The 18,256-nt window shown below is 41.6% G+C and overlaps 1 protein-coding gene across 1 annotated transcript in view; it reads right to left on the reverse strand.

The window, feature by feature from the left end:
- Nucleotides 1-18,256, reverse strand: part of iqsec3a (IQ motif and Sec7 domain ArfGEF 3a) — an 80,418-nt gene that overhangs the window by 59,872 nt on the left and 2,290 nt on the right. Inside the window, exon 2 of the mRNA XM_041030208.1 lies at nt 2,801-2,881. Within this exon, the coding sequence (XP_040886142.1) occupies nt 2,801-2,881 (81 nt within the window). The remainder of the gene's footprint in view (nt 1-2,800; nt 2,882-18,256) is intronic.

Below are 18,256 nucleotides of genomic sequence, written 5' to 3' on the forward strand. Positions count from 1 at the left end.
TCATAGCTGTGTCCAATCCGAACAAAGAAACACGACACACACAGTTTTAGATTCAGTGTGACTTACATTTCTGTTCATCCAGAATAAAATGTCCGTAAATCCACTTTGAAATCATAGAAAAAAAAGACACTCCTGATGACAGCAGAACTTGCTTGAGAATTGCTGTGTTTTTAAGTGTTCCTCAGTATCTAAGTAAACCATTGATAGTTTCCCTGGACATTCATGGGTGCAGTGCAAACTGAATTGTGCCACTTTGTCAAAATATAAACAAATAAAGGTTAAAAAATGGGGCTTAAGTTGTAGCCCACTGCTCTGGTGTTGTGCACAGTAACTAGTATGTATGTAACTTATCTACTGTATGCCATGTGTACAGTAGTGACACACTGGCACACACACACACACATGTACATTAACACACACACAGATAGACAGGGAGCTATGTTCTGATCACTGCCAAGCCAAAGCATGCAACATGATAAGAACTTTTTTTTTTCACATGAACACAGATGCATTACATGTGTCAACAAGAAGGCTCACCAGTTTCCAGCATGGGAAAGACCCTACAGTACACACATCAATGCATTATGGTAGTTTTACATTGCATAATTACACTTTAGTTACATGGTAATATTCATACATGACTCTTTCAAACTTAATGTGACCACAGTGGAGAGACAAGCCCGAATGACGTGAACATGAATGATGATGGATGCAATGGGGTGTGGGTGCTGTGTGGAGTTATGTCGCTGTGATGTGATGTGGTGATGCCACGTGAGTAAATGACCAACAAATCACTGACAACAATGCGGAAATACAGAAATCAACAACAACAGAATACAGCTCTCAAAAGGAGATTAGACGCAACAAGAACTAAAAAAAAAAAAAAAAAGAAAAGACAAAACCACAAGCTGCTTTCTGTCTTGGCCCCAGAGAGTCCTGCTTTGAAGTGGTTTGCTTCAGAGATTGGCAAGGGGGTGTTTTGAGGAGGTGGAGGGGTGGACAAGTTAGCAAGGACCTTCTGATGTGCACTTAGTTTGTACCTTTAGCTAATGGTCCCTTAGCACAAAGCAATCACAACATACAACAGTGTAAAACGGCTTCTGTCAAGCGAAGTTCGGGCAGCTGAACTCCGATAGCTTCTTGTCTTTTTTCTTCTTTTTTGTCTACCTTTCCAATTTCCCCTCCAGCATGGATCTTATGAAAGCCACTCCTGTTCAATTTTAACTACTGCTACTGTAATATCCACTGTGTTTTTAAAAGGAATAAAGGGACTATTGTGATAACAGACACTGTAAGAGACTTGGGTTTTGAGTTAGTCACTTGGCCATCTGACAATTTATCTGATAAAATAGCTTTATGAAGGTTTTTGTTCTGTCTTTAAAGTAGCAAACAGAACCAACAATTACTCACTTCCCTCCCTTCCCCCTAGATTTCTATCCCTCAGTCTATCCGTGTGGCTGATTTAATATCACACAGGCCTCTGAGGTGTTTTTAAGTGTGATTGTCTGTGCTTGTTGGTCTGCAGCCTTCTGCCACTTACTGTGTCCAGCACCGCGGGGGCTATGATTTACCATCAATACGCGTTTGCTTATCTGCTATTTTCTGCCAAGCCCAGACAATGCAGCAAAACAATCCTGTGAAAAGTGCAGTCCACAACAAACAGGCAATTTTGGGGCGGATGGCTTAATTACTATTGATACACCTTGGCCAGGAAAATGCCATCATTTTCAGTGAAACGCTGGCGGTAGAGAGCGCTGTAGTAAATAGAAGCGAACAGAAGAGGCAAACAAATTTTATTCTGTCAATTCTGCTTGGAAAGAGGCAAGATAATACCTTGTCAAGGTATGCTGTTTATTATTTCTTTTTGCTCATGCTTACCTAATTCGCTATTTTTCAGACTGCCTATTCAACACTAAATATTAATTATTATACTCCCTCAAAGCTGCCTGGCAAGCTAATAGTTGTACAAAAGTACAGTCATTACAGCAGCTAATTATTAGTTGTTCTATTTTTCATATTCCCCTGGACAGTGGGTGCAAATTACCACATCAAACTGACATCAAAGCTTTTAAATTGGCCAACTTGAAAAACTTTATTGGAAAATAAAAGAGGCTATTTGTAATTCACATACAAGTATTTGTACACAGTTGGATCTCCAGCTGGCAGCATCAGCTCTATCGCTGTCATATGCCAATCTGACATAAACAGATAACAGTATCATCATCCTGCTTTGCCTGCTAAAGTCAGTGTAATATTTTTCCACTTGTTTCCAATGCTTATACAGACAGGCTAGGCCAAGGACTTGACCACTGTCCAGGAAATGGGATGCTGATGTGATTGATTTGGATATTACTACTGTGTTCCAGTGGATTTATCTTGATAGTCTGACAAACACCACACTAACACGCTGTGGAAATAGCAAATCACATCCAGTGTATCTTAGAGTCACTCAATTTTGCAGCCTCAACAAGACCCAAAACCCAAGCTGACATATCAAATTTAAAACTCTTTTGAATGACTACCTCTGCATCTTATTGGCGTATTGTTATTATGGAGGGGAATAAATTCAGATTGTCCCCTGGAAGATCCTGAAGCATTTACAACCACTTCAACTTAGATAACACTGCTGGGGTAGTTGTGTTGCCTTAAGTAGCTACTGCAGCACCGCTACTAACAGGATGCATGATAAGTGGCTGCAATTAAAAATTTACAGAAAATAAAAACAAAATTGTTCAAAGTAAATAAAAAAATATTAAAAATAAATATTTGTGCAGATGTTACAAGGATGCAGTCATCTTACCTGGGGACACAGGCAGTTGATGTCTCCCCCTCTGGGGCCTCCGGGGCCGGGCAGCAGAACTGGTGGAGCACAGTCTGGTTTCTGTGTGAGGAAAACAGAATAATAGAATAAATAGAAAAGATCAGAAAGATATTTGTGGCCGAGCCACAGTTTAGGAAGGTCAAGCAGTGGAGGTATGTCAAACTTTAGATAATCACTGCTGAAACTTTTTTTTTTCTAAAAGCCCACAATAATGTAGACTCTACACTGATATCCCAGTATCAAAAACCAAGGATGAGTATCTCTTAACTGACACAATCCAGATGAATATTTACAGTTTATACCTTCTATTTATTTTCAACTAACTTATTGGGTGAAACTACCTGTCATTGTTCCACCTTGTTCATCTGCTTCAGTGTCAAGACCCTGTCATTCCTCACCTGCCCACCAGTTGTCCTCAGTGTATCTCCCATGCTAGCTCAACACCTGCTCCTTCCGACACACCTGCTTCCCATCAGTCATCAGCCCCAGTATATAAACTCCACAGTCTGCATTCCCCCTTTTAAAAGATCCTGAACTAAGCCTCATAGCTGTTGCTTTCCAGTCTTTTCTTTTAGTTTTACCTGAACCCCTGTTTGACCCATTGCCTGTTTTTGACTCCTTCTTGCCTCAGCCCTTGTGGTCTTGTCAGCCACTTTGTGTGGCTGACTGCAGCCTTGCAGTGCCTGGGTTATACTTTTGAGTCCATGTTTCAGAGCAGCCCTCAGACCACCTCACTCAACCCTGACATAGTGTTGCAACAGTGTTTATTTATAGGGAGAATTTTGGGATTACCCCAGTAGCATGAAATCACTTGGTCATTGTTGGTTGAGTGGCAAATAGGAGACAAGTGAGGCCTGTATCTGAGCCACTGACAGCTTTGTTGCATGATTTACGGCAGTCCTACTAACACTGGACCTTGGTACAGCCAAATTTCTTTTAACAATCAAGCCAAAACTGCAAAAATGGGCCAACACAGTTCTGATGTTGGCTCATTTACACTCTCAAGCAGCCACAGCTGCGACCAATGATGCCAGATTTTGTGAGCAAATGCAGCACCTCAAGGCACTGTAGACTATTAATACCAGTCAAGATACAAGATCAGCTTGGTTTTTCATTTCCTTTTTATTGAAGTATGTCAATATTAGTTGAGCAACTTGCACTCACACACTTTCATTTCCTCTCGCCTAGATTACTGCAATTCATTATTTACTTGCTTGAATGATGCAGCAGTTGCCTGTCTAAAAGTTGGTGCAGAATGCAGCAGCAGATTTTTTACAAACACGAGACGTGGTGAAAACATCTCTCTGGTCTTGGCTCAGTTACACTGGCTCCCTAGTCGTTTCAGAATTTAATTTAAGATTCAGCTGATTACTTCTAAATCCCTGCGTGGTCTGGCTCTGCCTTACATTTCAGCTCTGTTAACGCCTTGTTCTGCACCTGAGGTCTGAGAACCAAATGCTAAAAACTTCTTGATCCAGGCTAAAGACAAAGGGCGATGATGCTTTTACTGTTTTAGCTCCAATGCTGTGGAATCAGCTGAGTTAGCACCAAATTTTTTGAAAGCTTTTAAAAACTCAGTAGTATAAACTGGCATTTTTATAACCTTTGTTTTTTTGTTTTTTTTTTATTTATTTTCTACGTATAATGATCTTTTAAAATTTTGTGAAATTATAGATAGATAGAAATGTTATTGATTTGAAAATGTTCTGAGGAAAACAACAGAATTCAAATTAAAGCCACAACTGCATAATTGCAGACCTGCAGAGCCAGATCTTGAATAAATATATACAATACGCAGTGTACATCAAAAACAGCATTATCCAGAAATAAGTCGGAAAAACAACATTGTGCAGATGACAGGGGCCGGGGATGGGATGGGGGGATGGGGGGTGGCACAGCTGGTGGTTCACTGCCGAACCTGTTGAAAAACACATTCAGCTCGTTGGCTCTGTCTAGGCTGCCACCCTGCTGACAGTCTTTGATGCTGAAGCCCGTAATCTGCTTCATGCCAGTCCTGACATCCCCAGTGTTGTTCTGCAGGAGTTTATACTCCAGCTTCTGTCTGTGGACGTCCTTGCTGTCCCTCAGTCTCACGTTACGATCGTGTTGTACCATTTTCAGTTCGTCCTTGTCACCACAACGAAAAGATCCAAGGCTTGTTATTGGGAAAACAGCGTACAGTCCTGTGTGGAATGGTGTTATCCTCACAGAAGCTGCTGTATTCTGTCCTGCTGTATTAAATGTGGCCACATTTACTGTGCACTGCTCTGCTGTCGATGTGTGTTTGTCTGTGCTCCGTTGGTTTGAAAATGATTTAAAAAAAAGACACAGGAAATCGGAGACTCCGTTTGAATGTTTCATCACCATGGAGACAGACACTAAGAGACACAGGGTTGCACTGTTTCAGCACCACGGACAGAGACAGAGGAAGCGACTGGGGCTGCAGTTTGGCAAAGTTAGCAAAGTTTTAGTCGAGGGGCTGATTTGATCCTTTTCTTCTAACCTTCCGGTTTATGTCTTTCATGTTACGGCTATGAATTAGGAGATCTTTTACAAATTTTTAATAGAACAACTGCAAAGCCTTTTGGCAGACGAGAAATAAGTACACTTTACAAGACAGTGATAATGATCCACATTCTCTGTTTAACTGGAAGATACTGTAGATTTACAGTCACAAGTGAAGGTGATACAGAAATGGAGCAAGGATGTAAAATTTTAATGTGCATGTGAGGACGTCGTGAGTGCCTTAGCTTTTCTCCCTCCATCAGTATGTCCTCCCTCTCACATGGAAACTGCCTCACATTTTTTGATTTCAAGGTTTCATCCATCTTGTCCTTCCACATCCTCCCTCCCCCCTCTTATCTCCTCTCCTTCTCTCCCTTTCACACTGATTTTACCATCGCTCTCCATGACTCCCCATCCCCCCTGTTCCGGGTCCTACAGGCACGGTGTGTTGTGCAAGAGAGGAATTTGCTCAATTACTCTTGCTGTCAGAAGATGTGGCCAGCAAAGAGGGCAGCTGCTGTCCATATTCTGTGTCCTTTCCCCTGGACAGGGGACGTAGAGAAGGACAGAGTGGAGAGGGATGAGACATAGAGATGAGAAAGCAAGGCCAGTATTCCCAGCAGCAACCACAACTCCATCTCTTATCACCCCTCCGCTGCTTTTGATCTTCCGCCCTGTAGTCAATCATCCTGCCCTCATCTCTCTCTGTTTCCCCTTCTGTCTGTCCCCCTGGGAGAGGACAGAGAAAACAAGTAGACCTATATGTCTTCTTATAACCTCCTGCCTGCAAGAGCATGGCTCCTCAAGAACACTTCAATCTCTTCTTTCTAACCTCTCTGCTCTCTGCTGTGAAGTGCAATAGTTTATCACATGAAACACAGAGTCCTTTGAGAAACTTTAGTTACAATTTCTGGACTCTTATTAAACCCAAAAATGGCTCGTCCATAAAGCAAAGACTGTTTAGTCTCTTTTTGTGCCATGTTCACTCTGAAAGGGAGACTCTTGAAAGGGAGGTTGGGAGGTATTTGACAGCAACAATAGCAGATAGTGCAGGGAGGGTATGACAGCAAATTAATTCCCATTGTTAATGGCTCCTCTAATTGTGTTCGCTTTAACGACCATGACACCACTGTGGCCATTTTTAATAGGAGGAGAACACAGGCGGTCTCTGAGGGGACACAGATTAGCGAGAGCGTTGGAACAGCGAAGCCACTTGTTCACACAGATAAAGGGTGTATACTCTCCAGGTCGGTTAAAAATAAATAAAAAAATAAACATTCAGGCTGAAAATCATTACTTATCACAGTTCCGGTTTTATTTACTTGCTGAAGATTTACAGCAAACTAACACAAGACATGTAAAAGAAGTAATTACTGGTAATGGGAAAAGCATCAGGAAAACTTTTCCCTTTTCTCAGCATGTTAGTATTGTTTTACTAACAATACTCTGAGTTTATATGCCACAGTATCCTGGTTTCTACCGGACTACAGCAGCTAGCATATCCAGCAGCCAGTTTACTTTACGCTTAATAAAATCCTCTGTGGTTGGTTATGGATCATTCTTTTGTTTAATTCACTGTATAAACGCTGAGGCATCATAATTTGGGGATACCACTTGGTTGGACATACCTCTGAGTCTGTGTGCTAACCGATATACGAATGACTAAAGACCTCAGACACAGAAACTGCTGAGTCTTCTTTTTCTGGACAGCAGAATGGTAGAAAAAAAAAAAAAAAAAGAAACAGCAGAGCTCATTTGAATTTAATCAATGCATATTATAGGTGAAGCGGCGCAGTGTGCAGCAGGGTTAGTTGCCTCTGATGACAAAGACACACACATACACACACATACAAGAACGACATACATCCACAGAGGGCTGTGTCGACAACATGTGAGTCATTTCTTTCAGGAAAACAGCTCACAGGAAAGTAACATGTGCTGCAAAGAGAATGAGCTCTTCATCTTTTAAAGCTCCTTCCTTTTGATGCATCCTAACCATCCTCCTTTGATCTCTGGCTTATCACAATTTTCTCTCCATTATTTTTGCCATCTCTCTTCACAGATTTACTCTCACCTCTATCTTTGCACTCAAAAACAGCTTGAAATCATTCTTCAACAATTTTGGTTTATGAGCGGACCTTTTAAAAAGCTCTGCTGTGCCGCAGAGATACTACTCACCCGGCCAGAGCTGCATAAAGCCAGCTTTCACGTCATATAACCTGAATCTGTTCATGCTAGACACAAGCTGTTCTGATAGGAGAACACTAGCAGCTATAATTTCCTAATTACTCTCTGACTTCCTGTCTCTCTCACAAACACACACTCACTGAGACGACAATCCAGACGACTCCCATGTTCAGGATTACGCAAACATTTCCTCTACGAGACATCAGCATGAATTCTTCACTGCACATTTGAATCAGACAATTTACAAGACTACAGACCCTTGCCTCCAGTTTCAAACACACACACACACACACACATCCCTTTAACATTTTGTGCTGTTTGATCAACACAGGCGCTGAAGATTAAACTGAACTCGCATGACCTGCTTTCCGATCTTCCACACCACTGACTCACTTTCCTTCGTGGCCTAAGCTCGCTAATACCACCTATAAAAAATCTATAAGCTTTTATAAGCTCTTCCACACACTGGCTCTGTTTGAGGGAGAGTGTAATCTGCAGACCATGCTTTCAATGTATTTTGTTTTAACTTCTCGTGTCTAATGTGTTTGTCGATGCGCTCCTCCTAGTGTTGAATTCAGCTTTACTGTGTCAATAGCTCTCCGGCTGATTCAACTCGGCTCAAGGCAGAAAAAGAATCGGAGCACAGTGAAGTGTTACACTTTGAAGCATGGGACAGAGAGAGAGAAGAAAAAGAGAAGTAGAAGAGGGGGATCAGAGCTCACAAAAATTGATGGATTAGTTTTTTCTCGGCAGTCAGGAAAAAAAAATAGCTGTGAACATTTTTGCTCACTGAAACAACATAATATGCTGTATTAGACTCTGCCCCTGAAGGCCAAACATGGTAAATACAAATACAATTTGACCTTGGAGGAAGCAGACATATTAACAATGGTGGTGAAGCTGAGGTATTTTAGTTTGCATGGTTGCTTACTTAAAAAGGGATGTTTGTGTTTGGTGCCATTATTTCATTTCCATGTTTGTTTTGATGCAACATTTTGGAATAAATGCATTTTAGAGTCAAGGTCAAAGTCAAATCAACGGGTGACTTTAGAAAGGGGAAGAAAAATATTTATATATAACACCACTAAGATGGGTTGAAAATAAATCCCGGGGAAAAAACAACCTTCCTTTGATAAAGGGTTTAAAACCAAGCAACTTATTTCACACATAGAAAAAGGAAAAAAAGAGACAAAGGCGCTCACAATCCTTGAGATTAATTTAGGTTGGCTAATATATTATATGCATTCCACAAGTCAACTCATCTCATGGGAGCATTACTAGAAGCACTTTGATCATGTTAAATCAAAAACAGACACTCAATGTTTCTGTAATACTTCACTTCCATTTGGCAAATTGGCAGTCGCTGTAAGTGCTAGTTTATCGCTATGTTTTACAGGCTAAAAGTGTGTACGGCATTCTGAGGGAATAAATTCAGCACACATACACAGTGCTTTGTGGTGGTGAGGTGAAAATGATGTTTTAAACATGACTGTGCAGAGGATTATTAGCCAAAAAAAATATCAAACATCTCTTGCATGACCACTGCAGCAATCTTCCACACAAATAAAGATCCACACCTTGTTTTTGTTTTTCTGTCCTAAAAGCCTACCACATCAATTCCTTAACACACACACAGACACAGTGAATGTAAAAAAAAAAAGCTTTGCGTCAGCATGGACTCTTGGGCTGTCCCAAGTGGCTTAGCTCGGCTTCTGCAAGAGAAACTGAGAGAGCTGGAGATGGACGAGAGAGCAAGACCAATTCTCCCAAGAGAAAGCTAACAAAGGAAGAGTAAAAACAAACCTGTCCTTGTATTCAATCCCTGTGTCAGTGTCAGGAAAGCTGCAACATTTGAGGTTTATTCACACTATCTCAGTCTCAATTTGGCCTACTTGATTCCACTGTGGCATCAGGCAGTAAATATGAAACCATTTCATTATCAAGCTCAGTATTTGTGCTGCATCATGTTTGCCTGGTCAAGAAGAACTTTAAAATCCTGAGATCTGAGTTATATGTAAGCTGGTGGCAAGGTGGAAGAGGAGGGTAATGACGTTTGTGAGAGCACTGGGCCCATTTGAAGATTTAGTTTGAATGTATAGCAGGGTGTCAACAGTTTTGTGATATTTTCAGCAGCTACATGAGAAAATTTTATCTAAAATATCAGTGGTAAATGTCAGGTCTTGATGTCATTCCTTCAAAAATCAAAGAAGTTCTTTCTAGGCTCTCAACATTTTACATTGAGTTTTTTCAGCTCAACTCCCAACCGTTGGTCCCCCTCCAATAAAACTTAAGAGGGAAGTCTTTTGGTTGAGGAGGAAAAACAGGCAGAGAAGGAGAGAGCTGCGCCCGGGGGAGGAACAGGAGTGAACCATTTCCTGGCGTTCCCTTGTCAGGAGAGAGATCCATCAGCTGGGGGGGTTTAAGACTGACATCGTGCTGCATTTATTTCTGCTGGACCAGTTTGTGTTAGAAATAAAATATTTTGTTCTGCAGCCAAACAAACAACAAACAGCCAGGGAAGGGTCACTAGTTTTTCCTTTACCCGTCAAATAAATGCAGAGTTGACTCTCTAACATCCAAATGAGGACTTGTTGGGTTGCTCAGAGAAACCAAGCTAGCAAACTTTAGCCTATCTTTGAGCAAATATTATGATTTGAGTTGGCTGAAATCTTTTTTTTATCGTTGACAACAAATGGCTTAAAGATTTTAGCCATGTTTCCACACAAAGGAAGTTTGCTGCAATGGTAAATGGTTACCTGAATACTTCACCAGGGGAGTGCTGGAAAAGTCTGCATCGTTTAAGGACATAAAGTTAAAATCGCAGTATTTCAACTGGTAGTGAAAACAAGAAAAACAAAACACAGAAATGACAGTCACTCATTTTGCTGTAAAAGCATCAGTTTATCCTACTGTTTTCATCTGATCTCCAGCTGGTGCCTCCACCATTGAGCAGTTATAGCAGCTCGTATCGAGCACCAAGCTACACTGTGTTGCTGCAGGGCCATCTGCTGAAGACTTGGCAGTGGGTCAGATTTCACAGATATTTTCCATGCTTCACGCTGATGCTTGACAGCTATCACGGCTAAGTGACATGGCTGTCATATATCAGCCAAGGGTTTGGGCTGATGAGGAAAATCCTATCCTCCACATCAGCAACAACGGCCATACATTTTGAGCTGAAGTAAATTATTTTTATTTAAACATTAAGGGAGTATAGTGCCGGGAGGCTGCGGGAGCTGCACAGAACCTCATTATTTGTGAATGATGGTCCTGAATTTTTTTTTTTTTTTTGCTCATAAAGAGCAAAAGGAGGGTAAGAGGGCAAGTAGGCAGATGATGTGGGAGACGTGACAAAAAAGAAAAGACAGCTAATTTTTCACCACGTCATCCACATACAATAACTTCTCTACTCCAGTTCCCACACATATGACTCATTCAGACGTCATGTTCTGCTTATATCATTTGCTTCTTTTAGGATTTGCTCCAAGTTGAAAACAGTGTCATCACTGATCGAGTCATTGGCCCCTCCCCCCTGGCACCGCGTACCTGATGATGTAATCCTGGCAACTACAGGTTGACAGACGGGGCATTGATGATATAATCACAGTGCAGGGGAAGGGCAAGATGCTTTTATGGCCATCTGAATGTGAAGACTATCTACTATCCGACAAACCCAAATGCTTGTTAAATGTCACAGACAACACATCAACGAGACACAAAATTTAATGCATGGGCGCACAGACACATGCTGCTTAGTCATTTCTATCCGTGGCCTCCAGGAAAAGATGAATTCTTGCATTCAACCAAGCATTTAATACAAGGTAACAAACCCCTCACCATAAAATGATGCAACAAAAACTGCAGGAAAGCACAAATAAACAAGTATATAAATTCTAAAAGTGACCTGCATTTGCGAAACAAAGTTAAAGAGCAGTACAAAGTGGCGAAATAAAGTGTGTCCATAGGTGAGAAGATTACAAATGAGTGAGTAAATTAGTAGCTGAGTGGATACAACTCCTGCGTTTTCCCTCGCACAGTACAATAAATCATGGCTGAGGCTTGGTCGAGGTTTTTGTGTGATGTGTTGCGAAGACCAGGAAAGCCGATTGGACATGCTGTGCCTGTTCCGATCAGCTCTGCAATGCCTGGAAGCCTTGGGTGGATGGCTTTGAACATTATTCTGGGTTGTATAGTTAACCATACCTGACATTTTCCCAGGCAAGTATGTGCCAGTGTGTGTGTGTGTGTGTGTGTGTGTGTGTCTGTGTGTGTGTTTTGTGCTTGTTTGAGTAGATGATGCTACAGCAGACACAGCAATTATGTTAACTAAAAAACAATGGCCAACAAACTAACCCTAATAATACTCATTTACATATATTACATACCAAACATTGTTATGAAAAGCAATAGCCTGTAAAGTATAAATACACAAATGCACCTCAGAACCTTCAGCCCTAAGCTCGCATGAAAGAAGCCTTACTGTTGCAAGATACGTTAGGGACGAACTATTCATGTTTATATCAAATTTGAAAGAGTGCAACTTATTATGTATAAATAGCAGAAGCCATTATTTCATATCTTCCCACTGAGGTCATAATAAATGTGGTCATAAGTTGACTCTTACGACTGAGGCCCTGAAAACAAGCAATTGCGTTATTTTATCTGATTCTGAAAATCTATCAACAAAATACATTGTGGTGATTCTTGGTACAGGAATAGTTTGTCAAACACCATGCAGACTACAAATACTGTACTGGTCCGTTGCTCCATTTATAAAAAATAATAAGAATTTAAATTGCAGACTTATGAACAAAACTCACAATATTTTCCTCAAAATGTTCAGCTCTGCTATGCACCCATATTTAATCACAAGCCTGACCCTCTTTGGACACACACACACACAGATGCACACTGGTACACATGGTGCAAAACAATTAGACTTGTCTGAGGGATTTTCAGCGCTAAGCCCCCAGGAGGTGAAATCTCTGCGACAGATGGGTGGACATTTTTCCATAACTGCACACTCTTCTTTCTTTCAAAGAACCTCTATTTCATGAGGTCACTGACCACTGAGAGTCATGCCACAGCATTATCCGCCCTTGAGGAATTCCACCATCTTAGCATGGTCTTCGAGGGGCAAACACTGGAGTAACACACTTTTACATCTTGCATAATTTTTGAGACATTTCCAAGTGTTAATCTATGGTCAGCACATCTGTTTCCGTACAACACTGCATACGTTAGCAGCTGCTAATAGGCAGCTAATAGCACATGTTGTGTTGAAGATAAAACAGGTTGTGATGCATTGCAGGACCATTAAAAGAGCGAGATATGAGGAGTGTGTTATCAAGTGCTACACTTATCACATCTGCACATGGATTTTTACTTACTTAATTACTTCCACAGTAAAAACTATGCAGTCATTAAAATTTTATCATTAGTAATCATCTCTTAAAGTGGCCTTGATGTAAAATATATTAAAATATAAGATCATTTATAAGATATCAAAATGAATTGGTAAGATAAATTTGTTTTGATACCAAAGTGAAATATGTAGAGTATGTTGCATTAAACATAATAAAACCTGCTGAAAATGTTTTTGACATTTGTAAAATAAAAAGGGATTCACATGAAGGAAACCTCTGATTATTTAATGAAATTATCTGCCTACATTATGCAATCAAATTGAGTGATGCCAGATGACAACACTGATGTCATTTCCATTTGAAAACACAACTCTGAAATATGTAGATTGCATACTAATAACACACACACACTGTTCTGATTGCTCATTAGACACGCTGTTCATTTGTGTGAAGAAGAAATGAAATGCATCAGTCAGCTGAGTGAATGATTCAGCTCCGACCAGGAAGGAGGCGACTCACTTCGTAGCTAGTGCAACATGAGTAACCTCAAAATCATTAAAATTCAATGTGGATGTGTAATGTGGGTGTGTGCATTATTTACATATAAAAGATGTCATATGAGGCATCTGGAAGTGTCAAGGACGAGGATGACACATCAGTCTTTCAGTGAGTCGGCATGTTGCTCAGGTGATGGAGGGCTGCCGGGTTGGGAGCCACTTTCAGAGAAAAATGACGGTTGAGCCAAACTTTGTCATTTTGATTGATTGGGAACCACAGAGGCAGGAGACACTGGAAAGAAAGTGTCTTTCCATTTTAGCCAAGTTATGTGGAAAGTGGGACAACATTTGGACTCCTCAGCCCTGTGGGGCTTCTCAGTATGTTCTGTGCAGTTATTCTGTCCTTGCCCTCTTTTTTTAATCTGTCTAGCCAATGTATATTTGTGGAACATTCTCAAATTGTGACCCCCTCCCTGCAGATTCAAACAAAACATCTGGCAATACCTGAAAAGTGCAGCAAGGCAGGCAAAACATGCCATCAATCAAAGCTGCTGGCTACAACTGGCATACATAATGACTAAACAGTTACACAAAATCCATGTTTTAATTGTCTCTGTATTTTTACATTGAGACTTACAGCGATGTAGGCCTAGGATTTGCTTAAAATAAAACCCCCCTGGAAATTCAGGATGGGTGTGAAAGGCAACTATTTTAACTTGTGGGGTTTAGCATTTGGTCCCCACAAAGCTGTCAGACCCCACAAATGATGTAAAACTAGCACACACACACACACACACACACACACACAGGAATGTAAGAGAGCCACAATTATGCCATATATCTCCTTACAACAGCAGTTTTTATGTTCGTTTAACACAAAGACAAACACACAAGCACACACGGCTGGATTACAGACAACTGGGACTGTCTTTCGCCTTGCTCAACTTGTGCATGAAAACAGCTAATATTCTACCACGGAGTCAGGAATCACCCGGCAGCTACATCCTCTGAGAAATGAAGCAATTTAAAAGCACTACGCACCAAATGTGATATTCATGATTTGGATTCCAGCAACAGCAGAGCCAAGCCACCCTGTCATAACCGAGCAGACGTGATTCCCATTCAGACAGAGGGGAGCGGATGGGGAGGGCACAGAAAGGACCACTGTGCACATTTTAACTGCTCACATCCATTACCCACCCATCCACTTCTCTCCCAATCCCTCCCATTGTTGTCTTTTGGGAGACAAAACACGCAGAGAAACAGTGAGTCTACTTCTCTTTCAGGCTCCAGAGACAAGAAATTGTTATTCCTAAAGGGTCTGTTCACTCAAATCACAAAACAATATATAGTTCCTCACTTCCCACTTGAGTTTATTGAGCTGCACAGATTGTTTCAGTTTTTCTTCGTGCCAAGGTTTTTAATATATGTTCCTCTGAAACTTGTGCCAGCTGTCACTATTTCAAAGTGACAAGGTCAAATTCAAAACATGTAGCCCAGCAAAAAGGTTAAACAGCTGACATTGATACAGTCAGTACCTCTTGTGAGGACAGTGTTGTCCTGCTTGCCACACAACTCGATTTCTTTAGCTCAGAGGTAACGCAGGTTAGTGTGGCTCTAAGGTTTAACCTTGTGTTGGTTGCAGTTTGCTCCGACAAAATCTTAAGTATATTAATTATTGAAGAGGTCCATTATATATAGAAATAAAAGATATCCTAGTTTTAGAATAAGCATAAAGTACCTGGATGTCAAGGCTAGTGTGGCTCTAAAGGGTTAGCGTGGCTGGTGGAGCCTGGGCTGGCAACACTCCAGGCTCATTGATCTAAGAGCATCAGAACGAGGAGACACTGCAGCATCCAGCAGGCACTCAGCAGGGCAAAGCTGTAATGTATGCCACAGTGTATGTGTGCGAATGAGTGTGTGTGCTATCTGTACTTCCCACTTTATTCCTGAAGGAGAGGGACACAGGCGGGAAATGACACACGAGATGGCATACATTCTGCGCTCCGGTTGGTTCGAGGCCAGTAGGAGGAAAACGAGGGCATGGCGGGCGCAGAGAGAGTCACGGCCAATGCAGAGAAACATGCGGGCTGCCAGGTGGCATGTGGCATGTTTGTGTGCATTTGTGAGTGTTTTGTGTGTAAGAGCAAGGGCTTAATATATCCGTGAGGGTGTGTGGGGGGCAGGGAGGTAGCAGAGAAGCACCTGGAGCTATATGAGAACCTTGGGATTTCCACCTCAGGCTACAGGATTGCTGCCTATCAGACAGGCATGCGCCCCTGCGCGCACAAACACACCACCTCGCCTACGCTGAATGCCTTCTCTTCTTGACTCCCTCCTGAACAACACGGTCCAACCTTCACCCTCTGTCATTTTAACACACACACACACTTGGCAGCCCCCATGTGTATACACAGAAGCAAAGGACAGGGTTGGACTGAAGGCTGCAGCCCAGCCAGGAGTTGAGTAAAGTGGTGGAGAGCCCGGTGGTTAGAGCATGGGACTGAATACTGATCCAGACTGCAGAGGTGGCTACTGTAGCACAAGCTGCTGATTACGGTAGAAGAGAAGGAAGAGAGGGAGATAGACAGCTGGACAAAGGGATGATTTGCAGGCTGCAAGATATGAAAGAAATGCGAATCGGAACAATGGAAGCTAAAAAAGTGGGAGGCACAGAGAAAGACAGAGAGGAGGAAGAAAGACAGAGAGGATCGCTGAGGGCTTCCCTCAGATCACACAGATCCCTGAAGAATCTTCCTCAGACTCACTAACGCAACTACACGCTACAACGCTTCAGACTCTCCATCTGAGAAGTTGGCGCTCATACCAGAGACAACTCTTCAACCACGTTCACTGTTTGGAGCTGAAGGCAGCCTTGATTTGCACTCCTCAAATTATGCCACCAGAGGAGATGAGGAATGCATGATGTGAGTGAGCGAGCATTTAATTTTTCATTTAGAGCTTTGCAATGGATTTTCTGCTCCCTTTTAATCAAGCAAAAACGCATAGATGAGTTGGGAAAAATGGCGGTTAAGTTGGAAATCCAGCACATCCGAGCACTCAGGGATTACATGGTTACTTACTCGCTTCCTTGTTTCCTTACTTCACTGATTAACACAAGAACCTCTCCACGTCACTGAAATTAAATCCATGTTAGAGAGGTAACTTTTTTGCTGACTTTGTATGTATTCATTTTTGTCCATGTTTAGCATCTTTTAAACTAGGTGCCTGCAAAAATGTGATAATCACCCAAAATAGGTTGTAAAAAACTGTACTTCCCAAAATCTATTCCTCACAACATCTCTAAGAGAAGGGAAGACACCATTTGTATGCCGCTGACTCACACCCACAATTCACACAAGGTATCGTGGGTGAGGAAGAGTGTGAATAAACAGACATACACACACACATAACCCTTGTTAGTAAGTTTGTGCCTGTCATCCTCCTGTTAATAGAAATGTGTCACTTCTCCTGAGGCACTGACAGCACAGCGATACACCATCCTGTCTGACCAGGATCGATGCTCTAAGTGGAAATTACAATGCTTCGTCACGTCTCCTGCCTTTCATGTATCACTGCTGTTAAATTAAGGATAAGATAGTGTACAGTACGCTCTCTCTCTCTCTCACGAGTTCTCCTCCTCTCCCTTTCATTGTTCATCATTCTGCAGAACTGTCAGGGGGCATGGTTGGTAAATCACGAATGAAACTGCTTATTGAATCCTCCCATCCCCTGACATTTATTTCGTGCAACTCATATCCTTGTGTGTGTGTGTGTTTGTCCATGTCTGGGTGAACCCATGTGACAGCACTTGTGTTATTTCCTGTATCCATGCTAATGTATACTATTCCTGACCCATACTCTTTAGGAATTATGCCTTAATGGCACGATAAATCAATCTGGATTAACAGAAACAATACAAAATGCAGCCGAGTGGAACAGATGGGGCTCAGCGCGGTGCGTTATGTGTGTTACTGTGTGCATGTGTGTGTGGCTCCAGCAGGGGAAATTCATGTGACCTTGATAGTGGCAAGCAAAGAACATTCAACACCAGGGACAGTTCTGAAACACAAACAGTTTAGTTCAAATTTTATTCCTCCACAGCACTGAATCAAAGGGGGACAGAATGTGTTTTTCTTTTTGTTTTTAACACTGATCGAAAAATGTGTGTGTCGATGCTTCTCTGCAGCTGGCCATGCATGGCTGCTGAGGGCAAACGAATGCAGCAAAACACGAGGAGATCCTGGAGAAAAACCTGATAAAGTCTGTGAGAAACCTGCGACTTGAGAGAAGATTTGTTTTTTTCAGCTACAAGGCTACAGAGCTGCACAGGAATGATTTAAAAAAACAACAGTGAGAATGTCACGATCTCAATCCGCTTGATAATTTGTGACGGTATGTGCAGTTTAGCGGAGGAGAATGGGGAAAAATTTCTCCTGCAAACAGGTATTTTTTTTAGTTTGTGCTTAATTTGTAGAGATCTGTTTTCACTTTGACATTAATGAGTCTTTTTCTTTTGATCAGTGCCAGAAAGCCACATAAAATCTACTTCAATTCAATGTCCTAACACCTTAAAACACAAAAATTCCCATATGCACAGACACCTGTCAGAGAACTGCAGATGTCACCATTCTAGTTCCACTTTTAATGCTGATTAAATTCCATAAAGAGAGCCACAAAGGAAATGTTTGGCAACTTAAAGTGTCGTCTTTACATGACAGAACGTACTTATTGTGATATACTTTATAATACCACCTTCAATCTACTTTTTGTCCAGACATTACAGAAATAAAACTGACAGTAGCTGCTTTATTCTTAATACTGGAGAGGATACAGGGTGTGTCCATGGTTATTTAATCTGCCCTTACATACCCTTTTCC

The sequence above is a fragment of the Toxotes jaculatrix genome, chromosome 22 (genome assembly GCF_017976425.1).
Source record: "Toxotes jaculatrix isolate fToxJac2 chromosome 22, fToxJac2.pri, whole genome shotgun sequence".
Lineage (NCBI taxonomy): Eukaryota > Metazoa > Chordata > Actinopteri > Toxotidae > Toxotes > Toxotes jaculatrix.